This window comes from Nerophis ophidion, linkage group LG08 (assembly GCF_033978795.1).
Source record: "Nerophis ophidion isolate RoL-2023_Sa linkage group LG08, RoL_Noph_v1.0, whole genome shotgun sequence".
NCBI classification, from domain to species: Eukaryota; Metazoa; Chordata; class Actinopteri; order Syngnathiformes; family Syngnathidae; genus Nerophis; species Nerophis ophidion.
The window spans coordinates 5,337,791-5,364,144 of NC_084618.1; the positions used below are offsets into that span (position 1 = coordinate 5,337,791).

General features: G+C 37.9%; 1 protein-coding gene across 5 annotated transcripts in view; it reads right to left on the minus strand.

Moving 5' to 3' along the window:
• Positions 1 to 26,354, minus strand: part of entpd1 (ectonucleoside triphosphate diphosphohydrolase 1) — a 104,355-nt gene that overhangs the window by 26,844 nt on the left and 51,157 nt on the right. The window contains exon 1 of one of the 5 annotated variants that reach the window (XM_061907540.1): positions 8,310 to 8,451. The exons of the other annotated variants lie outside the window; for them this stretch is intronic. Within the exon in view, the coding sequence (XP_061763524.1) occupies positions 8,310 to 8,313 (4 nt within the window). The 5' untranslated portion in view covers positions 8,314 to 8,451. Of the gene's footprint in view, positions 1 to 8,309; positions 8,452 to 26,354 lie in introns of those variants that run through there. 5 annotated transcript variants of the gene reach the window in all.

The window sequence follows — 26,354 nt, forward strand, 5'->3', positions numbered from 1 at the left end:
AGCCATTTTTTTTTGGTACATGGTGTAATGATAAGTGTGACCGGTAGATGGCAGTCACACATAAGAGACACACACAGATTGCAATATGATGCCAGTAAAGCGTAAGGGCCTCAAAATACGAAGGTCCTGAGTTCAATTCCGGGCTCGGGCTCTTTCTGTGTGGAGTTTGCATTTGTTTGATTAAACAAGTATATTTAGTATTTTTGAACAGTAACACTGTGTTGAAATATGTAATCAAGTGATTTTTTGGTAGGTACGCACAGCACAGATTGGAATCACCAGCTTCTTGTGTCTTCCAAAACACACTATTTAGACTAAAACAAAATAAAGTTCTCGATTTGGGATTTTTTTTTTTTAATACCGATTTTTAGGGGGTTTTTAAGAAAAAAAATTCTAAATTACAGGAATTTTTTAAAAATTGTTTTATTCAAAATATGAAATTGGGGGGTTCAGAACAAATTTTAAAAATAATGAAAAAAGTATAATTTCATACAAATTAGTAAAAAAAAAAAAAAAAAAACCTACAAATTTGTTGGCCGACAAAAAAAAACAAACGACCGTATTTTTCAGAGTATAAGGCGCACTTAAAATCCTTTCATTTTTTTCAAAACTCGACAGTGCTTCTTATAACACGGTGCGCCAAATGTACGGAATAATTCTGGTTGTGCTTACCGACCTCGAAGCCATTTTATTTGGTACATGGTGTAATGATAAGTGTGACCGGTAGATGGCAGTCACACATAAGAGACACACACATTAGACTGTAATATGATGTCAGTAAAGCATGTGTCTCACAATAAAAAGGTCCTGAGGCTCGGGCTCTTTCTGTGTGGAGTTTGCAGATGTTTTATTTAACAAGTATATTTGGTATTTTTGAACAGTAACACTGTGTTGAAATATTTATTTAGGGGTTATTAGGTATGTATAACACAGTTTGGAATCACCAGCTTCTTGTGTCGTCCTGATGGGTTTGTGTTAGAACAATTATGTATATATCATCACACAACTTTATGCTTAAGGGCCGTTGATATAGTTATTATCAATTGTGCTGAAATTTTATTTTTCTTTGTCTGTGCAAAGCTGGCAATCCAAAAGATTGCAAGCCAGTCTCGTATCAGTGTTTGTTTCCAGATCTGGCCTGTCGACTGCCAAGGCCGAACATCGAGTACCGGGACGCGGACAAAGCAGAGATGGGGCGATATCACCAGCGTCAACACATTTGCACTTTATTAATAGTAATATATTGTGTCTAACTGGAGCTGATGAGATGACCCCCCCTTCCCTCAGCGACAGCTTCAGTGATGTAACCAGGGACCTCCCAAATAAATAGAAGAAAAACGTGGGCAGGACTTTTAGAACGTAGTTTGGATCTGTAACTAGAGTACAGCCCAAAAAAACATGTCTCCTCAATTGAACCAAATTTAACTCTGGATGGTCTTCTGCTGGCCCCACTATGGACTGGACTCTTACTATTATGTTAGATCCACTATGGACTGGACTCTCACTATTATGTTAGATCCACTATGGACTGGACTCTCACTATTATGTTAGATCCACTATGGACTGGACTCTCACTATTATGTTAGATCCACTATGGACTGGACTCTCACTATTATGTTAGATCCACTATGGACTGGACTCTCACTATTATGTTAGATCCACTATGGACTGGACTCTCACTATTATGTTAGATCCACTATGGACTGGACTCTCACTATTATGTTAGATCCACTATGGACTGGACTTTCATTATTATGTTAGATCCACTATGGACTGGACTCTCACTATTATGTTAGATCCACTATGGACTGGACTCTCACTATTATGTTAGATCCACTATGGACTGGACTCTCACTATTATGTTAGATCCACTATGGACTGGACTCTCACTATTATGTTAGATCCACTATGGACTGGACTCTCACTATTATGTTAGATCCACTATGGACTGGACTCTCACTATTATGTTGGATCCACTATGGACTGGACTCTCACTATTATGTTAGATCCACTATGGACTGGACTCTCACTATTATGTTGGATCCACTATGGACTGGACTCTCACTATTATGTTAGATCCACTATGGACTGGACTCTCACTATTATATTAGATCCACTATGGACTGGACTCTCACTATTATGTTAGATCCACTATGGACTGGACTTTCATTATTATGTTAGATCCACTCTGGACTGGACTCTCACTATTATGTTAGATCCACTATGGACTGGACTCTCACTATTATGTTAGATCCACTATAGACTGGACTCTCACTATTATGTTAGATCCACTATGGACTGGACTCTCACTATTATGTTAGATCCACTATGGACTGGACTCTCACTATTATGTTAGATCCACTATGGACTGGACTCTCACTATTATGTTAGATCCACTATGGACTGGACTCTCACTATTATGTTGGATCCACTATGGACTGGACTCTCACTATTATGTTAGATCCACTATGGACTGGACTCTCACTATTATGTTAGATCCACTATGGACTGGACTCTCACTATTATGTTAGATCCACTATGGACTGGACTCTCACTATTATGTTAGATCCACTATGGACTGGACTCTCACTATTATGTTAGATCCACTATGGACTGGACTCTCACTATTATGTAAGATCCACCATGGACAGGACTCTCACTATTATGTTAGATCCACTATGGACTGGACTCTCACTATTATGTTAGATCCACTATGGACTGGACTCTCACTATTATGTTAGATCCACTATGGACTGGACTCTCACTATTATGTTAGATCCACTATGGACTGGACTCTCACTATTATGTTAGATCCACTATGGACTGGACTCTCACTATTATGTTAGATCCACTATGGACTGGACTCTCATTATTATGTTAGATCCACTATGGACTGGACTCTCACTATTATGTTAGATCCCCTATGGACTGGACTCTCACTATTATGTTAGATCCACTATGGACTGGACTCTCACTATTATGTTAGATCCACTATGGACTGGACTCTCATTATTATGTTGGATCCACTATGGACTGGACTCTCACTATTATGTTAGATCCACTATGGACTGGACTCTCATTATTATGTTAGATCCACTATGGACTGGACTCTCACTATTATGTTAGATCCACTATGGACTGGACTCTCACTATTATGTTAGATCCACTATGGACTGGACTCTCACTATTATGTTAGATCCACTATGGACTGGACTCTCACTATTATGTTAGATCCACTATGGACTGGACTCTCACTATTATGTTAGATCCACTATGGACTGGACTCTCACTATTATGTTAGATCCACTATGGACTGGACTCTCACTATTATGTTAGATCCACTATGGACTGGACTCTCACTATTATGTTAGATCCACTATGGACTGGACTCTCACTATTATGTTAGATCCACTATGGACTGGACTCTCACAATATTATGTCAGACTCACTCGACGTCCAATGCATCCAGTCTCCACTAGGGGACGTGGGGGTTACCCTCATTTGCGGTCCCCTCCAAGGTTTCTCATAGTCATTCTCATCGACATCCCACCTTATGTGGACGCTGAACCTCGGATGTCGTTGTGGCTTGTGCAGCCCTTTGAGACACTTGTGATTTAGGGCGATATAAATAAACATTGATTAATTAAACTCTGTCTCTGCATGATTCCTTGCTTCTTGTCTGTTTAATAGATGTCATCAGTGTTTGAACCTGATTGTGTTAAAAGCTGAGCCATATTTTTCCTCGAGTCTTCCAGTGATAATGGTACTTGGAAGACACTATTTCCCGCTATAATGGGGGGGATTAGTATCTTAGAAGTGGCTTCGCAGAGTTAAATCTGAGCTGGGGTTAATTATGTCTGTGCAAATTATAATTTGTCTGTGCAAAGCTGGCATTCCAAAAGATTGCAAGCCAGTCTCGTATCAGTGTTTGTTACCAGAATCGGCCTGACGATTACCCACATTTTTTTTTTCTTGCCCTTATGTGGGCGCTGATCCTCGGATGTCGTTGTGGCTTCTGCAGCCCTTTGAGACACTTGTGATTTAGAACTGTACAAAAAAACATTGATTGATTGATTGACTGAACTCTGTCTCTGCTTTATTCCTTGCTTCTTGTCTGTTTAATAGATGTCATCAGTGTTTGAACCTGAGTGTGTTAAAAGCTGGGCCATTTTTTTCCTCGAGTCTTCCAGTGATAATGGTACTTGGAAGAAACTATTTCCCGGGATTAGTGTCTTAGAAGTGGCTTCGCAGTCTTAAATCTGAGTTGGGGTTCTGGGAAGACACGTACCCTCCTGGAATTCAAGGAATGAGGAAACGTTAGATTTTATGAAGAATTCTTTCACAGAAGTACAATCTTTAGGAATGTAAACACTGGGACACAGCTGCGGTAAACGTAAAAAAAATCAGGGCAAATATCGACCCTTGATCCGGTCCAGTAACATTTCGACTCAAAGCATCGCTGATACGGACCCTGTATTTATATGGTATCAGATGGATACCAAAACACCCCGTATCGTCCACTCCTAGTATAACTAACTAGTGTGTTTAGAAGGATTGTATTTCAATAGGGACAGAAATTCCTGAAATACCAAAAAGCAGCAGCCACAGTCATTTAATTATTAATAAGTCATTTATTAAGTGGCCCAGTACATAGTTAATCATCTTTCTAGCTAATCAAGAAGCAATAAAGCTATATAAGTGTTCGATATGGCTAAAATGTTGCTAACTGAGTATTTTTGGGTTGCAAAGTGAAATAAAAAGTAAATATTTTTCTTTTTCAGTGTTTTCATTCTGGCACTTAAACAATCTGGACACCTTGTGCCGGATTTCCTTTCTTTGCGTGTGTATACTTAGGGCTTTTCCACTGTTTACTAATTGGAAACACACACACACACACACACACACACACACACACACACACACACACACACACACACACACACACACACACACACACACACACACATTCTCGTATTTCTTACCTTCTTGAGACCTGAGAAAAAAATCCTACATCTTTAGGAGCAGCCTTTCTAGATATATAAAGATTTGTAATTACAATAATATTAATATTCATATTCATAATTTGCAAATATATAAAAAAAAAAATATATACATATTTATTCTAATTTTTGTATTAATTTTGGCCAAATGGGGCGTATTTCAATTTATTACACACACTTGTTATTTCATATGTTGGCCAGAGGGGGAGCACATTTAAAGCCGACACAGTCAATTAAAAAAAACTCATTTTTGGGACCACCCTCATTTTGATAGATTTCACCACTAGGGGTGCAAATGAGACATTCTCTATTAGATGCAATGGTTTTCCGTATTAGGACCATGATTAATGTCCTAACTTGTTCACCGGTCCTCATATGGACGGAACTGTTTTTTGTTGCACAAACACACACATACTCGTATTTCTTACCTTCTTGAGACCTGAGGAAAATTTCTAGATATATAAAGATGTGTATTTACAACATTAATAATGTATGCATACTATGCACATATAAAAAAATGAAAATACATATTTATTATTATTATTTTTTAATTAATTTTGACATAAGGGCTAAACTTGTTCACCGGTCCTCATATGGACGGAACTTTTTTTTGTTGATGTCTCAAGAAGGGTAGAAATATAAGAACACAATGCGCGCACGCACACGCACACGCACACACACACATTCTCGTATTTCTTACCTTCTTCAGACCTGAGAAAAATTCCTACATCTTTAGGAGCAGCTTTTCTAGATATATAAAGATGTGTATTTACAACATTGATAATATATACATACTATGCAAATGTAAAAAAAAAAAATATACATATATTTTTTTTATTAATTTTGACATAAGGGCCAAATTTGTTCACCGGTCCTCATATTGACGGAACTTTTTTTTGTTGATGTGTCAAGAAGGGTAGAAATATAACACACACACACACACACACACACACACACACACACACACACACACACACACACACACACACACGTATTTCTTACCTTCTTGAGACCTGAGGAAAATTCCTACATCTTTAGGAGCAGCCTTTCTAGATATATAAAGATGTGTATTTACAAAATTAGTAATGTATACATACTATGCAAATATAACAAAAATAAATATACAAATTTATTTAATTTTTTTAATTAATTTTGGCATAAGGGCCAAATTTGTTCACCGGTCCTCATATGGACGGAACTTTTTTTTGTTGATGTCTCACGAAGGGTAGAAATATAAGAATAAACGCACACACGCACGCACGGTCCTCATATGGACGGAACTGTTTTTTGTTGCACACACACACACACACACACACACACACACACACACACACACACACACACACACACACACACACACACACACACACACACACACACACACACACACACACACACACACACACACACACACACACACACACACATACTCGTATTTCTTACCTTCTTGAGACCTGAGGAAAATTTCTACATCTTGAGCACGTCCGCCCGCCCGCATTTGTTCACCGGTCCTCATAAGGACGGAACTTTTTTTTGTTGATGTCTCAAGAAGGGTAAGGAACTTTTTTTTGTTGATGTCTCAAGAAGGGTAAGGAACTTTTTTAGTTGATGTCTCAAGAAGGGTAGAAATATAAGAGCGCACGCACGCACACACACACACACACACACACACACACACACACATTCTCGTATTTCTTACCTTCTTGAGACCTGAGAAAAATTACGAAATCTTTAGGAGCAGCTTTTCTAGATATATAAAGATGTGTATTTACAACACTATGCAAATATAAAAAAATAAATATACAAATTTATTGTATTTTTTTAATTAATTTTGGCATAAGGGCCAAATTTGTTCACCGGTCCTCATATGGACGGAACTTTTTTTTGTTGATGTCTCAAGAAGGGTAGAAATATAAGAACACAACACGCACACACACACACACACACACACACACACACACACATTTCTTACCTTCTTGAGACCTGAGAAAAATTCCTACATCTTTAGATATATAAAGATGTGTATTTACAACATTAATAATGTATACACACTATGCAAATATTAAAAAAATAAAAATACATATATATTTAATTTTTTTTAATTAATTTTGACATAAGGGCTAAACTTGTTCACCGGTCCTCATACGGACGGAACTTTTTTTTGTTGATGTCTCAAGAAGGGTAGAAATATAAGAACACACACACACACACACACACACACACACACACACACACACACACACACACACACACACACACACACACACACACACACACACACACACACACACACACATTCTCGTATTTCTTACCTTCTTGAGACCTGAGAAAAATTACGACATCTTTAGAAGCAGCTTTTCTAGATATATAAAGATGTGTATTTACAACATTAGTAATGTATACATACTATGCAAATATAAAAAAATAAATATACAAATTTATTGTATTTTTTTAATTAATTTTGGCATAAGGGCCAAATTTGTTCACCGGTCCTCAAATGGACGGAACTTTTTTTTGTTGACGTCTCAAGAATGGTAGAAATATAAGAGCACAACGCACACGTGCACGCACACACACACACACACATGTATTTCTTACCTTCTTGAGACCTGAGGAAAATTCCTACATCTCTAGGAGCAGCCTTTCTAGATATATAAAGATGTGTATTTACAACATTAATAATGTATACATATTATGCAAATATAAAAAAAATAAATATACAAATTTATTTAATTTTTTTAATTAATTTTGGCATAAGGGCCAAATTTGTTCACCGGTCCTCATATGGACGGAACTTTTTTTTGTTGATGTCTCAAGAAGGGTAGAAATATAAGAACACAATGCGCGCGCACACACACACACACACACACGCACACACACACACACACACGTATTTCTTACCTTCTTGAGACCTGCAAAAAATTCCTACATCTTTAGATGTATAAAGATGTGTATTTACAACATTAATAATGTATACATACTATGCAAATGTAAAAAAAAATATATACATATATATTTTATTTTTTTAATTAATTTTGGCATAAGGGCCAAACTTGTTCACCGGTCCTCATATGGACGGAACTTTTTTTTGTTGATGTCTGAAGAAGGGTAGAAATTTAAGAACACAACGCGCACACACACACACACACACACACACACACACACACACACACACACACACACACACACACACACACACACACACACACTCCAAATATGGAACAGGTTAAAGGTATTCATGTTGCAATAGTGAAACTACATGTTAAAGTCAAGTGGAGAAGAAGGAGACACGAAGAGCGCAGCACTTACCCATGAAGGGGGCGGGGCCAAGGAAGGAAGACAGAAGGAGGGAGGAAAGATAGGATGCAGGGCACACAGAAGCTCCTTCCAGGATGAGAAGCGAGTGTTTTATGTGTGGAACTTTGCCATGACCGACCTTCCCAACCTTTCTACCCCGACACTCCCACACAGGGCCGGCCAGCCGGGCCGGTCGCCATGGCGACGCCTCGCCGTGTGCCAGCCAATGAGAGCGCCCGTGTGTTCCCTCACAGGAAGTGGGGACTCCCTTGTTTGGCTCTTTGTCTGTCACTGCACAACTCTGTGATGTCATCCCTGTGGCAGATCGGAATCCCCTCTCTTTTCTCCGTGTGTGTGTGTGTGTGTGTGTGTGTGTGTGTGTGTGTGTGTGTGTGTGTGTGTGTGTGTGTGTAAACATGACTTGCCCGCTAGTTTGTTGAGCCATTCAAAAAAAAAAAAAAAGCACTTTGTTGTTTTCCAACTTTCAGAGGGAATTTAATGTTCAAAATATACTTTTCATCCATATTGCATTACTGTGTATTAAAATATATTCTGTTTTTTTTTAAATTATTATACTGCATTGTAATGTAACAATAATAAAGTCAGTAAGTATTTTAGGGGGTTAAGTTGGATCATCATTACTTTTGGGAATTTTATCAAAAAGTGGGAATATTATAAGTTTATTTCATCCCAAAAAAATACACATTTTATTTTTCTAACACTACCAAGATTAATATTTTTTTTATTGGAAGTAAACGAGAAATAATATGAAGAAAAAAAAATGGTAGAATGTTTACTTTATTGTATCAAAAAATAAGAATTTTGTACCACTACTAATGTATTCTTTATTATCGAACTCTAGTGAAGTAAAAAAAAAATACTGCAAAAAGTGATGATTACACTATTTTGTTTGAGAAAAACAACATTATTTTAATTCTACTGTTTTATCATTGAAAGTTGACACAGAAAAGCAAGTATTTATTTAAAAATTATTCTCAAAAATGATATATTTTTATAATTATATTTAATTAAAAACAATAACTTTCATGACCAAATGAATAATATTTCATTAATGGAAGCTAACGAGGAGAAGAAAAAAATCATTCTATCATGAAAAAATGTTGCTGAAAGTGGTAGGATTTTAACAATAGTTCAATAAAAAAATAAGCATTCTATTATTCTGACACTACTAATGTATTCATTATTATTGGATTCTGAAGAGGAAAAAAATGTATCTAAAAAAAAAGAAAAATACTGCAAAAAGTGTTGAATTAATACTTTCCTTATTTGAAAAATGTATTGTAATTCTACTAATCTATATTTGATTTTTTATTCAAAGCATACAAGGAAAATATAATATTTATTCAAATAAAATGTTGCAAAAATTGGTAAGATTATACTTTTTATTCTTCTAATTTAAGTGATTTATTTTTAAATCAATTATTGGAAAATGACGAGAAAAAGCAAGTATTTTATCAAGAAAAAATATAGTTTTTGAGAAAAATAAGTTATAATTTTACAAATATATTCTTAAGTATCTAAATTTCATGCGTAAACAAACATATTATTTAAGAAAAAAATAAGAATTGTATTAATTTAATAATTATTCCTAAAAGTGATACATTAGTAATTGTATTTAATTAAAAAATTGCCTCATACGATTAATTGAATAATATTTAATTATTGGAAGCTGACAAGGAAAAAAAGCATATCATGAAAAAATGTTGCTGAAAGTGTTAGGATTTTAACATTATTTAAAAAATAAAAAAAAAACATTCTATTATTCTTACACTACTATTGTATTCCTTATTATTGGATTCTGAAGAGGAAAACAAGTACTTTACTAGAAAAAATGGTGAATTAATACTTCAATCTATATTTATTTATATAGCCCTAAATCATAACCGTCTCAAAGGGCTGCACAAGTCACAACGACATCTTCGGTTCAGAGTCCACATAAGGGCAAGGAAAAACTCACAACCCAGTGGGACTTTGCTTTATTTGAAAAATAAATTGTAATTCTACTAAACTATACTAGATTATTAGAGACATACAAGGTAAAGCATTTTTTCAATCAATCAAAAATATTGCAAAAAGTCTTAAAATTATACCTTTTTTAATATTCTAATTTAAGTGATTTAATTTTAAATCTATTATTGGAAAATGAAGAGGAAAAGCAAGTAAATTATCAAGAAAATATATAGATTTTTATTTGAGAAAAATAAGTTATTTTAATTTTACAAATTTGTTGTTAATTTATTATTTGAATTTCACGAGTAAAGAAACGTATTATTTAGGGGAACAAAATGTATTTATTTAAGAATTATTCCTAAAAGTGATACATTTGTAATTGTATTTAATTTAAAAATGACCTTTCATGACCAAATGAATAATATTTCATTAATGGAAGCTAACGAGGAGAAAAAAAGTGGTAGGATTTGAAGAATATTTCAATAAAAAAATACGCATTTTACTATTCTAACACTACTAATGTATTCATTATTATTGGATTCTGAAAAGGAAAACATATATCACGAAAAAATACTGCAAAAAGTGGTGAATTAATACTTGTACTTATTTAAAAAGAAATTGAAATTTTACTCATCTACATTTGATTTTTTTATTGGAAGCAAACAAGGAAATTCTAATATTTTATCAAATAAAAATGTATAAAAAATTGGTATGATTATACTTTTATACTCTTCTAATTTAAGTGATTTATTTTTAAATATATTATTGGAAAACGACAAGAAAATAAAAGTATTGATCAAGAAAAAATTTATTTTCATTTGAGAAAAATAATTCATTGTAATTTTACCAATTTATTGTTAATTTATTATTTGAATTTCATGAGTCAACAAACTTATTATTTAAGAAAAAAATAAAATTGTTATACATTTAATAATTATTCCTAAAAGTGATAAAGTGTTCAAAAAAAGTATTTAATTAAAAAAATCACCTCACACGACCAAATGAATAATATTTAATATTTGGAAGTCGTCATGAAAAAATGTTGCTTAAAGTGGTAGGATTTTAACGTTATCCAAAAAAAAAAAAAAAAAAAGCATTCTATTATTCTAACACTACTATGGTATTCTGTATTATTGGATTCTGAAAAGGAAAAAACATATTTTATTTAGAAAAAGTGGTGAATTAATACTTTGCTTTATTTGAAAAAAAAAAATTGTAATTCTACTAATCTATACTTGATTTATTATTAGAAACATACACGATAAAGCAATTCTTTAATCAATCAAAAATATTGCAAAAAGTGGTAAAACTACACCTTTTTTAATATTCTAATTTAAGTGATTTACTTTTTAATCTATTATTGGAAAATGACGAGGAAAAGCAAGTATTTTATCAATAAAAAAATGTAGATTTTTATTTGAGAAAAATAAGTTGTGTACCCCGCCTTCCGCCCGATTGTAGCTGAGATAGGCGCCAGCGCCCCCCGCGACCCCGAAAGGGAATAAGCGGTAGAAAATGGATGGATGGATGGAAGTTGTTTTAATTTTACAAATTTATTGTTAATTTATTATATGAATTTCATGAGCAAACAAATGTATTATTTAACAAAAAAAATAAGAAAAAGGAGGAAAATAAGACATTCATTTATTTTTTGGTGAGGGAATTAATTTTGAATAAGAATATCGTAACATAAGAGGCATTTTATGACGGACTTTAATTATGTAAAATTAAGACTATATGCTGGTGAGTTTGATATATGCATTGTGGAGAATATTCTTTATATCACCACATATTATAACGTATTACTTGTTGCTAGGCAGAATGTTAAGCCTGTTCGGCATAACATTCGAGGATGCGTCGAAAATTGAACACAGCAAAAGGTATGAACTAATGATTTATTTAACAAAAGGTGCTAGAGAACAAAAATACTGGAGCTAAGAAAAAGCAAACAAAAGGCGCTAGCATGAAAGCTAGGATAAACAAATAGTAAACTAAACTGGCACATAGGCACACAAAGGGGAAAACAAAACACTTAGCATGAGAGCTAAGATTGAACAAAAGTGCGCAGCGTGAGAGCTCGCGAGAATTATACTGAATGTAAGCAAAAGCGCAAAGCAGCCGTACCGTTGTGCATGAACAAATTTGGATCCCAGACTGATCAACAAAAGACGCAGGCTTATATAAGGCAGGTGATTAGTGAGGACAGGTGTGAGGGGCCGTGAGAAACAGGTGAAACTAATAAGCTACCATGGTGACCGACTTAAACAGGAAATAATAGGATCAGACGGAGAGTGGAAATAAAAATGGAACCACAAACAATAATGTGTGGAGGATCCAAAAAGCGGATCTCAACACAGAATACATAATTAGGTTTAAGTCACAAGGCAGAAAAAGAAGAGACCCCGTTATGAAATATTGTTCATGTATGAAAAGTGGCATACAAAATGAAACTAAAGTTACATAACTTTCAAATATAAAGGTTGTTTAAGTCACCTGGGGTAAAAGTTAGTGAGCTATTAGTAATAACTCACTAACTTTGTGGCGTGACGCACTCGTTTAAAGGCCATAAAACATCTGCATAAACCAAATTCTCTGAAATGTGTTTGCGTGGCCCCACCCAGCAGTAAAAGCGAAACCACGTGTGTGTCACGCGTGTTTGCGTCTCACTGCGGGCTCCACGTGACCAGAGTTCCTTTCAAAACACGCCACGTAACATCAAAAGGATCCACAACTTCTGATATCAACCAGGAGCTTCAAAAACAGTTCATTCAAAAGAGTTTCGCTTTCGATGTCACATGAATGTCGGGAGGGAGATTTAGTGCCGAGCGGCTGCGGCACACGTGTGCTCGCATATTTAGATGACGCAAGCGCTCGGGACTTTTAGGGATGAGCTCGCTGATTAAAAGACATAGTGAAACAAAAACGTCTACTTCTGTCTTTATTTCATTAACGCAACTCCCTTTACGGTCACTAGAGGGCCACATACATTAGACACGGTACAGCCGTTAAAGTGGACGCTCTGCAGGTGCTGCTCATATTATTAGAATATCATGAAAAAGTTGATTTATTTCATTAATTCCATTTAGAAAGTCAAACTTGTAGAATGTGTACATTCATTCCAAACAGACGGATACATTTCAAGTGTTTTTTTGCCAAAAAGGAGATGATTATAGCTGACAACCAATGAAAACCCTAAATTCAACATCTCAGAAAATTAGAATATGGTGAAAAGGTCAAATATTGAAGACACCTGGTGCCACACTCTAATTAGCTAACCAACTCAAAACACCTGGAAAAGCCTTTAAACCAGGGGTGTCTATTACGTCGATCGCGAGCTACCAGTCGACCGCGGGGGGTGTGTCAGTCGATCTCCAGCCAGGCTTTTAAAAAAAATAGACCTAAAAATGAGTGATCATCAATCTTCACCAAGACGTCACTTAAATGACATTCACGGTACCGGAGGGTCTTGTGAGATGACGCTGGCTGCTGCAAGATCATTATTATGAAAATATGACCGAGAGGAAGGCGAGAAACAATTTTTATTTCAACAGACTCTCGCGCCGTACCTTCCGTCAAAACTCTAAAGGCCGACTGCACATTTCCTATCTTCACAATAAAAGCCCTGCTTCATGCTGCCTGCGCTAACTAAATACAGAGTCTCGGAAAACTGGCGTGCACAAGCGATCCCTCAGAAAGCTGGCGTGCACATCACTTGTGCACGCCAGTTTTCCGAGACTCTTATTTTGTTAGCGCAGGCAGCATGAAGCAGGGCTTTTATTGTGAAGATAGGAAATGTGCAGTCGGCCTTTAGAGTTTGGACGGAAGGGACGGCGCGAAAGTCTGTTGAAATAAAAAGTGTTTCTCGCCTTCCTCTCTGTCATGTTTTCATAATAATGAACTGGCAGCAGCCAGCGTCATCTCACAAGACCCTCGGGTGCCGTGAATGTCAATCAAGCAAGCTACGGAATTTGCCGCCAATGTTTTTCTTGTAAAGTGTATGGAAGCTGGATGAATTAGATGCCAAAAACCAACCACTTTCATGTGGTATTGTACAGAAAGGACAACTTTTTTTCTCCTCCATTTGAAAATGTGGGCGTTATCATCATTACTGTCTGATTCCAATCAATGCAAGTCATCAGAATCAGGTAATACACCAACTTATATTCTTGTCTTCGTGAAAGAAAGACATCTATATGTGTTACACATGCTTGTATTATCATTAAACACATTTAACTTGTTCACAAAAATGTCTCCTTCATAAATAAATAAATATAAATGATATATATAAATGAGGTAGATCCCCTCGAGTTGGTCAATTGAAAAGTAGCTCGCCTGCAGAAAAAGTGTGGGCACCCCTGCTTTAAATGGTCTCTCATTTTGATTCTGTATGACACACAATCATGGGGAAGACTGCTGACTTGACAACTGTCCAAAAGATGACCATTGATACTTTAAAGAAGGAGGGCAGGACACAAAAGGTCATTGCCAAAGAGGTTGGATGTTCCCAGAGCTCTGTGTCCAAGCACATTAATAGAGAGGCCAAGGCAAGACAAAGATGTGGTAGAAAAAAACTGTACAAGCAAGAGGGATAACCGCGCCCTGGAGAGGGTTGTCAAACAAAACCGATTCGAAAATGTGGGGGAGATCCACAAAGAGTGGACTGCAGCTGGAGTCAGTGCTTCAAGAAACACCACGCACTGATGTATGCAAGATATGGGCTTCAGCTGTCGCATTCCTGGTGTAAAGCCACTCTTGAATAAGACAACGTCAAAAGCGTCTCGCCTGGGCTCAAGACAAAAAGGACTGGACTGCTGCTGTGTGGTCCAGAGTTATGTTTTCAGATGAAACTAAATTTTGTATCTCCTTTGGAAATCAAGGTCCCAGAGTCTGTAGGAAGACAGGAGAGGCACAGAATCCACGTTGCCTGAAGTCCAGTGTCAAATTTCCACAATGGGTAATGGTCTGGGGTGCCATGTCATCTGCTGGTGTTGGTCCACTGTGTTTCCTGAGGTCTAGGGTCAATGCAGCAGTCTACCTGGAAGTTTTAGAACACTTTATGCTGCCTGCCGAGGACCAATTTTATGGAGGTGAAGATTTCATTTCCCAACATGACTTGGCACCTGCACACAGTGCCAGATCTACCAGTACCTGGTTTAAGGACCATGGTATTCCTGTTCTTGATTGGCCTGCAAACTCACCTGACCTTAACCCCATAGAAAAGCTATGGGGTATTGTGAAGCGGAAGATGCCAGATGCCAGACCCAACAATGCTGAAGAGCTGAAAGCCACTATTAAAACAACCTGGGCTCTCATAAGACCTGAGGAGTGCAACAGACTGGCCGACTTTATACCACGCCGTATTGCTGCAGCAATTCAGGCAAAAGGAGCTGCAACTAAGTATTGATTGCCGTACATGCTGAAACTTTCCATGTTCATACTTTTCAGTTGGCCCACATTTATAAAAAATATTTTTTGGTACTAGTCGTAACTAATATTCTAATTTTCTGAGATACCGAATTTGGGATTTTCAGTAATTGTCAGTACTAATCATCAAAATTTAAAGAAATAAACATTTCAAATATATCACTATGTGTGTAATGAATTGCTATAATATGTAAGTTTCACGTTCTGAATATTAATTACTGAAATAAATCTACTTTTTCATGATATTCTAATAATATGAACAGCACCTGTATTTACGGTCTGCGATTATTTAGATCAAAATATGCCTCCGTGTACGATCGCTACATTTATGTATTTTCCGGACCATAGGGCGCACTGCCGATGAGCGGGTGTAGTCAGGTTTATTTTCATACAAAAGGCGCACCAAATTATAAGGCGCATTAATGGAGTCATGTTATTATTTTTCCTAAATGTAAAACACTTCCTTGTGGTCTACATAACATGTAATGGTGGTTCTTTGGTCAAAATGTTGCATAGATTACATTTTACAGATCATCTTCAAGCCGCTTTCTGACAGTCGCTTCAGGTTCGCGCGGTTTTGTGAGTGGTCTAATTTACGTGGCACACCTTCCTCTCCCCGCAGCAGTGTAGCGTGCAAGGACGGGAGTGGAAGACTTGTCAAAAGATTAGGCTAACTGTTTTAATAACATTAAGACTTTACTTACTGTGTCTTGCATTAAAAGATTACAGTTGGTACAAAATGCGGCTGCTAGACTTTTGACAAGAACAAGAAAGTTTGATCACATTACGCCTGTACTGTATATACCTTTATATACATATATACATACATATATACCTATACTGTATATACCTTTATATACATATATACATACATATATACCTGTACTGTATATACCTTTATATACATATATACATACATATATACCTGTACTGGCTCACCTGCACTGGCTTCCTGTGCACTTAAGATGTGACTTTAAGGTTTTACTACTTACGTATAAAATACTACACGGTCTAGCTCCATCCTATCTTGCCGATTGTATTGTACCATATGTCCCGGCAAGAAATCTGCGTTCAAAGGACTCCGGCTTATTAGTGATTCCCAAAGCCCAAAAAAAGTCTGCGGGCTATAGAGCGTTTTCATTTCGGGTTCCAGTACTCTGGAATGCCCTCCCGGTAAAAGTTTGAGATGCCACCTCAGTAGAAGCATTTAAGTCTCACCTTAAAACTCATTTGTATACTCTAGCCTTTAAATAGACTCCCTTTTTAGACCAGTTGATCTGCCGTTTCTTTTCTTTTTCTCCTATGTCCAACTCTCCTTTGTGGAAGGGGTCCGGTCCGATCCGGTGGCCATGTACTGCTTGCCTGTGTATCGGCTGGGGACATCTCTGTGCTGCTGATCCGCCTCCGCTTTGGATGGTTTCCTGCTGGCTCCGCTGTGAACGGGACTCTCGCTGCTGTGTTGGATCCGCTTTGGACTGGACTCTCGCGACTGTGTTGGATCCATTATGGATTGAACTTTCACAGTATCATGTTAGACCCGCTCGACATCCATTGCTTTCCTCCTCTCCAAGGTTCTCATAGTCATTATTGTCACCGACGTCCCACTGGGTGTGAGTTTTCCTTGCCCTTATGTGGGCCTACCGAGGATGTCGTAGTGGTTTGTGCAGCCCTTTGAGACACTAGTGATTTAGGGCTATATAAGTAAACATTGATTGATTGATTGATTGACTTAAATCAATAACGGAGCAGCATGTCCTCATCCGTAGCTCACTAGTATAACAGTAACAATGTGTTCCGTAAAAAAACGTCCGACCGGAACTCTCTAATAACTAAAGATCCACGGTTGGATCCAGGAATTTATTTAAAAAATAAAAGTGTTTCCCGCACAATTTATTTTAGATGTTTTTTTAAACATTAACTGCATCTAAACAAATTTTTTTAAATAATTAATACAAATATGAATAATGAATAATGAAACACTAAATGTGCATTCCATTTAATCTCCAGCAGAGGGCGACGTGAAATATTGCAAATTGAAAGTAAAATGAAAGCTGCAAGCAGCTTTGAACGGGCCCTCCGGGTTTACGGGGTAACGTCCTTCTCGATGCCTCGACCCACCCTCAAAAAAAATCAGGAAGATCAGAGCATGTGGAAATAAGTTACGACCGTTACAATTTTCCACCACTGGGAGGAAACATTGGCGTCGATACCAAAGTCAAGTCATGGTCATTTCCCGACCTCAAAGCTTCCTATCAGTTTGGAAGTCGAGCTGATCATTTAAAATCAAGTAACTACAGTTTGATGGTTGATGGCGAGGAGCAGTTTTCGGCGCCAGGCTCCGCCCAACCAGGAATGGGGACTAGTAGCTACTGACACATCCAGCTTTTCAAGGTATCATCATTATCATGTGAACCAGTTCAGTTCTTACTTTGAGGACGACAAATTGCAGAACATTCATTGAACGAAGATTAGGACTTCCTTGTTTCTTTGTTAAAGGGGAACATTATCAGCAGACCTATGTAAGCATCAATATATACCTTGATGGTGCAGAAAAAAAGACCATCTATTTTTTTAACCGATTTCCGAACTCTAAATGGGTGAATTTTGGCGAATTAAACGCCTTTCTGTTCATCGCTCATGTGGTGATGACGTCAGAACGTGACGTCGCCGAGGTAACCCAGCCGCCATTTTCATTTTAGACACATTGCAAACATTGGGTCTCAGCTCTGTTATTTTCCGTTTTTTCGACTATTTTTTGGAACCTTGGAGACATCATGCCTCGTCGGTGTGTTGTCGGAGGGTGTAACAACGCTAACAGGGAGGGATTCAAGTTGCACCACTGGCCCGAGGATGCGAAAGTGTCTGCCGCAAGACCCCCATCGAATGTGCCGGAGTGTCTCCACATTTTACCCGCGGTGACAGACATGGCACAGAGATGTATGGATAACCTGCAGATGCATTTGCAACTATAAAGTCTACTAAATCACAAAGGTGAGTTTTGTTGATGTTGACTTATGTGCTAATCAGACATATTTGGTCGCGGCGTGACTGCCAGCTAATCGATGCTAACATGCTACGCTAATCGACGCTAACATGCTATTTACCGGCGGTGCTAAAGCAGACATGGCACAGAGATGTATGGATAACCTGCAGATGCGTTTGCAACTATAAAGTCAACTAAATCACAAAGGTGAGTTTTGTTGACGTTGACTGCCAGCTAATCGATGCTAACATGCTACGCTAATCGACGCTAACATGCTATTTACCGGCGGTGCTAAAGCAGACATGGCACAGAGATGTATGGATAACCTTTTGCAACGCTTATTAGTGATTCCCAAAGCCCAAAAAAAGTCTGTGGGCTATAGAGCGTTTTCATTTCGGGCTCCAGTACTCTGGAATGCCCTCCCGGTAAAAGTTCGAGATGCCACCTCAGTAGAAGCATTTAAGTCTCACCTTAAAACTCATTTGTATACTCTAGCCTTTAAATAGACTCCATTTTTAGACCAGTTGATCTGCCGTTTTTTTTTCTTTTTCTCCTATGTCCCACTCTCCCTTGTGGAGGGGGTCCGGTCCGATCCGGTGGCCATGTACTGCTCGCTTGTGTATCGGCTGGGGACATCTCTGCGCTGCTGATCCGCCTCCGCTTGGGATGGTTTCCTACTGGCTCCGCTGTGAACGGGACTCTCGCTGCTGTGTTGGATCCGCTTTGGACTGGACTCTCGCGACTGTGTTGGATCCATTATGGATTGAACTTTCACAGTATCATGTTAGACCCGCTCGACATCCATTGCTTTCCTCCTCTCCAAGGTTCTCATAGTCATCATTGACACCGACGTCCCACTGGGTGTGAGTTTTCCTTGCCCTTATGTGGGCCTACCGAGGATGTCGTAGTGGTTTGTGCAGCCCTTTGAGACACTAGTGATTTAGGGCTATATAAGTAAACATTGATTGATTGATATTACGTTTCCTTCCACCCACATTTAATGCAAAACAAACACTTACCAATCGACGGATTTAAGTAGCTCCAGTGTCACAAGATGCGAAAGTCCTGATCGTTTGGTCCGCACATTTTACCGGCGATGCTAACGCAGCTATTCGGCCATGCTATGGCTATGAATAACGTCAATAGCTATTCGCTCAATAGCTTCAGTTTCTTCTTCAATACTTTCATACTCCAACCATCTGTTTCAATACATGCGTAATCTGTTGAATCGCTTAAGTCGCTGAAATCCGAGTTTGAATCCGAGCTAATGTCGCTATATCTTGCTGTGCTATTCGCCATTTTTTGTTTACATTGGCAGCACTGTGTGACGTCACAGGGAAATGGATAGTCGCATCGCAAATAGCGAAAATCAAGCACTTTAAAGCTTTTTTTAGGGCTATCAGGGGACCGGTAAAATTTAGAAAAAAACTTCAAAAAATACAACAAGCCACTGGGATATGATTTTTATTGTTTTTAACCCTTTTGAAATTGTGATAATGTTCCCCTTTAAAAGAGAAGATAGATAAGATGGAGTGATACCCAGAATGGTTTTGTAGGTGAACACATAACAACGATTGAGGCGTCGAGCACATAAAGATGTCCAGTTAACACACAATGGTGAGTAAAGGGAGCTCAGTTGGTGATGAATAACTAATTAGCCGACCATAGTAACTAATTAGATGACCATAGTAACTAATTAGACGACCATAGTAACTAATTAGATGACCATAGTAACTAATTAGACGACCATAGTAACTAATTAGATGACCATAGTAACTAATTAGATGACCATAGTAACTAATTACATGACCATAGTAACTAATTAGATGACCATAGTAACTAATTAGACGACCATAGTAACTAATTAGACGACCATAGTAACTAATTAGATGACCATAGTAACTAATTAGATGACCATAGTAACTAATTAGATGACCATAGTAACTAATTAGATGACCATAGTAACTAATTAGATGACCATAGTAACTAATTAGATGACCATAGCAACTAGTACATCATGCAAAAGCACAGATTCCAACCATTGAAATACTTTCCATAGTTCAAGACTTACGGTCATTTTAAAACATGACTGCACATCATAATGGCAGCTACATTTCCATCTTAAAGAGCTAAAAAAATTACTTGGGAATGTGCCAGATTGAAAAGCTTAACGGGCCACATGTGGCCCCCGGCCGGGCCTTAATTCGTCCGGGTCTATTTTATGGCGTCGTCAAAATTCCTTCATAACAGTTTAGTAAAGGGGTCGGGAACCTTTTTGGCTGAGAGAGCCATACAAGCCAAATATTTTAAAAAGTATTTGCGTGAGAGCCCTATAATATTTTTTTTTAAGACTGAATACAACTAAATGTGTGCATTTTTAAAGGGGAACATTATCACAATTTCAAAAGGGTTAAAAACAATACAAATCAGTTCCCAGTGGCTTGTTGTATTTTTTGAAGTTTTTTTCAAAATTTTACCAGTCCCTGAATATTTTTTAAAAAAGCTTTAAAGTGCTTGATTTTCGCTATTTGCGATGCGACTATCCATTTCCCTGTGACGCCACACAGTGCTGCCAATGTAAACAAACAACGGCGAATACCACAGCAAGATATAGCGACATTAGCTCGGATTCAGACTCGGATTTCAGCGGTTTAAGCGATTCAACAGATTACGCATGTATTGAAACGGATGGTTGGAGTATGAAAGTATTGAAGAAGAAACTGAAGCTATTGAGCGAATAGCTATTGGCGCTATTCGTAGCCATAGCATGGCCGAATAGCTGCGTTAGCATCGCCGGTAAAATGTGCGGACCAAACAATCAGGACTTTCGCATCTCGTGACACTGGAGCAACTTAAATCCTTCGATTGTTAAGTGTTTTTGTTCGCATTAAATGTGGGTGGAAGGATACGTAATATAGTTGCAAATGCATCTGCAGGTTATCCATACATCTCTGTGCCATGTCTGCTTTAGCACCGCCGGTAAATAGCATGTTAGCATCGATTAGCATAGCATGTTAGCATCGATTAGCGTAGCATGTTAGCATGTGGGTAGTAGTGGCTTTCAGTAAGCCTTTAACGTAACATATTATGTAAGAGTCATTCAAATAACTATAACATATAGAACATGCTATACGTTTACCAAACAGTCTGTCACTCCTAATCCATAAATCCCATGAAATCTTATACGTCTAGTCTCTTACGTGAATGAGCTAAATAATATTATTTGATATTTTACGGTAATGTGTTAACAATTTCACATATAAGTCGCTCCTGAGTATAAGTCGCACCCCTGGCCGAACTATCAATCAATCAATCAATCAATGTTTATTTATATAGCCCCAAATCACAAATGTCTCAAAGGACTGCACAAATCATTACGACTACAACATCCTTGGAAGAACCCACAAAAGGTCAAGGAAAACTCACACCCAGTGGGCAGGGAGAATTCACATCCAGTGGGACGCCAGTGACAATGCTGACTATGAGAAACCTTGGAGAGGACCTCAGATGTGGGCAACCCCCCCCCCCTCTAGGGGACCGAAAGAAATGGATGTCGAGCGGGTCTAACATGATACTGTGAAAGTTCAATCCATAGTGGCTCCAAGACAGCAGTGAGAGTCCCGTCCACAGGAAACCATCTCAAGCGGATCAGCAGCGTAGAGATGTCCCCAACCGATACAGGCGAGCGGTCCATCCTGGGTCCCGACGAGCGGTCCATCCTGGGTCTCGACTCTGGACAGTCAGTACTTCATCCATGGTCATCGGACCGGACCCCCTCCACAAGGGAGGGGGGGACATAGGAGAAAGAAAAGAAGCGGCAGATCAACTGGTCTAAAAAGGAGGTCTATTTAAAGGCTAGAGTATACAGATGAGTTTTAAGATGAGACTTAAATGCTTCTACTGAGGTAGCATCTCGAACTGTTACCGGGAGGGCATTCCAGAGTACTGGAGCCCGAACGGAAAACGCTCTATAGCCCGCAGACTTTTTTTGAGCTCTAGGAATCACTAATAAGCCGGAGTCTTTTGAACGCAGATTTCTTGCCGGGACATATGGTACAATACAATCGGCAAGATAGGCTGGAGCTAGATCGTGTAGTATTTTATACGTAAGTAGTAAAACCTTAAAGTCACATCTTAAGTGCACAGGAAGCCAGTGCAGGTGAGCCAGTACAGGTATATATGTATGTATATATGTATATAAAGGTATATACAGTACAGGCCTAATGTGATCAAACTTTCTTGTTCTTGTCAAAAGTCTAGCAGCCGCATTTTGTACCAACTGTAATCTTTTAATGCTAGACATTGGGAGACCCGAAAATAATACGTTACAGTAATCGAGACGAGACGTAACAAACGCATGGATAATGATCTCGGCGTCTTTAGTGGACAAAATGGAGCGAATTTTAGCGATATTACGGAGATGAAAGAAGGCCGTTTTAGTAACGCTTTTAATGTGTGACTCAAAGGAGAGAGTTGGGTCGAAGATAATACCCAGATTTTTTACAGAGTCACCTTGTTTTATTATTTGGTTGTCAAATGTTAACTATGAAAAAAAACTGCGACTTATAGTCCGAAAAATACGTTAATAGTTAAACGAAGCCACTTCAATAGGGCCTCCGCCACCTGTTGTTAGGAATATGAGTCAAAATGGTGGAGTACATGTGAAGTAATCTCTACATGAGCTTTGCGTCTTCAAGGCGGGAGGAAATACCAAGAAAGAGGCGCCGGCCAACAGGCGACCAATAAGGTTAAAGGTCAAAGTGTCACATGTTCCGACACGGTTGATGTGAAACTTCTCTCGCAAGAGGAAGTGGCTCTTTTGTAACAACCCGGGACGAGATGGACAAAACCCCAAAGCAGTGAAGTTCACACGTTGTGTAAATGGTAAATAAAAACGGAATACAATGATTTGCTGATCCTTTTCAACTTATATTCAATTGAATGGACTGCAAAGACGAGACATTTAACGTTCCGACTGAGAAACATTGTTTCTTTTTGCAAATATTTGGAATTTTATGCCTGCGACAATGTTTCAAAAAATCTACCACGAGTGGCAAAAAAAAAGACTGAGAAAGTTGAGGAATGCTCATCAAACACTTATTTGGAACATCCCACAGGTGAGCAGGCTCATTGGGAACAGGTGGGTGCCATGATTGGGTGGAAAAGCAGCTTCCAGGAAATGCTCAGTCATTCACAAACAAGGATGGGGCGAGGGTCACCACTTTGTCAACAAATGCGTGAGCAAATGGCAAGGAATGTAGGGATTTCACCATCTACGGTCCGTAATATCATCAAAAGGTTCAGAGAATCTGGAGAAATCGCTGCACGTAAGCGACAAAGCCATGACTTTCGATCCCTCAGGCGGTACTGCATCAAAAAGCGACAAGTGTGTAAAGGATATCACCACATGGGCTCAGGAACACTTCAGAAAACCACTGCCAGTAACTTCAGTTTTTCGCTACATCTGCAAAGTGAAAGCCAGGAGGAGCTCAAAGTAAATAAAGCCGCTGCTCCTCCACATGGAGAGGAGCCAGATCAGGTGGTTCGGGCATCTGGTCAGGATGCCACCTGAACACCTCCCTGACTGGAAGGAGGCCCAGGACACGTTGCGAAGACTATGTCTCCCGGCTGGCCTGGGAACGCCTCGGGATCCCCCGGGAAGAGCTGGACAAAGTGGCTGGGGAGTGGAAAGTCTGAGCTTCCCTGCTTAGGCTGTTGCCCCCGCGACCCGATCTCTGATAGGCGGAGGAAGATGGATGGATGGCGTACAAATTTCTGGCGAAGGGCAAGTTCATCCTGTACCTACTTAGCAAGACATATGTGCTTAGAACAATTGAAATTGACCAAAATGATGACTAACCTATCTTTCTGACTGGAATTTAATAAAAACATGATCATGAACAACAAAGATTTAATATGTTCATGCATTTTGGAGTTCACAACAACTAGCTAACTAGTCTTATTCGTAGTGTACAACTCTCTAGCTAGGGGCTAGTTTATACTCTAGCTGTACTTCCAAGTAATGAAAGTACCTAAAATTATAACTAACGTATCTTTTTTTCGTAATAAAATGTACTAAAACATGTACAGAAACAGCTACTTTTGAGTACATTTTGATATTTTGTAGAAAAAGGCGCATAAAAAGTGTGAAATTTGAAAAACTCTGCTTACTAGCTACTAATACTAATGCACTGATAGTAAGCTGGGATAGTTTGATATGTAAACATATCCTTTTGAATACTTTTTTAAAAGTTTGTAACATATAACAGCTAGCTAGGTAGCCTTTAACCATGGCGCACAAATCTCTAGCTAGGGTCGAGTTTACACCGTAGCTAGCAAGACTTTTGATTGATTGATTGATTGATTGATTGAAACTTTTATTAGTAGATTGCACAGTTCAGTACATATTCCGTACAATTGGCCACTAAATGGTAACACCCGAATAAGTTTTTCAACTTGTTTAAGTCGGGGTCCACGTTAATCAATTCATGGTAGACACGTGCTTAGAATTATTAGACTTGACTAAAATGATAACTAACCTATCTTTCCGACCAGAATTTAATAAAAACATGATCATAAACAATAAATATTTGATAGGTTCATAAATTTGGGAGTTTACAACAGCTAGCTAACTAGCCTTATTCATAGCGTACTCTAGCTAAGGGCTAGTTTATATTGTAGCTGTACTTCGAAGTAATGAAAGTACCTAAAATTATAACTAACGTATCTTTTTCCCAATAAAATGTACTAAAACATGTACATAAACAATTAATTTTGAGTACATTTTGATACTTTGAAGTAAACGGCGCATTAAGAGTATGAAATTTGTAAAAACTCGGCTAACTAGCGACTAATACTAACGCATAGCTAGTTAGCTGGGATAGTTTGATATGTAAACAACTTATTTTGAATATGTTTTTAAAAGTTTTAAGTTTATAACAGCTATCTAGCCTTAAAACATAGCGTACAACTCTCTAGCTAGGGGCGAGTTTACACCGTAGCTCGCAAGACACGTGTTTAGAATTATTGACGTAGCTTAAAATTATAACTGATGTAGCTTTCTCACTAAAATGTAAGAAAAAAAATGTACAAAAACAACCCATTTTGAAAATGTTTACAAAGTTTGTATTTAACAAGAGCCCGCTAGCCTTTAACCCTAAAGCGTACAAATCTCTGGCTTGCGGCAAGTTTATCCTGGAGCTACTTAGCAAGACACATGTGCTTAGAACTATTGAAATTGACTAAAATGATGACTAACCTATCTTTCTGACTGGATAACAACATGATCATAAACAACAAATATTTAATATGTTCATAAATTTTGGAGTTATCAACAACTAGCTAACTAGCCTTATTCATAGCATATTCTAGCTAAGGGCTAGTTTATACTCTAGCTGTACTTTAAAGTAATTAAAGTACCTGAAATTATAACTAACGTATCTTTTTCGCAATAAAATGTACTAAAACATGTATGTAAACAATTTCTTTTGAATACATTTTGATAGTTTGTAGTAAACGGCGCATTAAGAGTATGAAATTTGGAAAAACTTGGCTATATAGCTACTAATACTAATACGCAGATTATTAGCCAGGATAGTTTGATATGTAAACAACTTTTTTTGTATATGTTTTTTTTAAAGTTTGTAGTTTATAACAGCTAGCTAGCCTTTAACCATAGC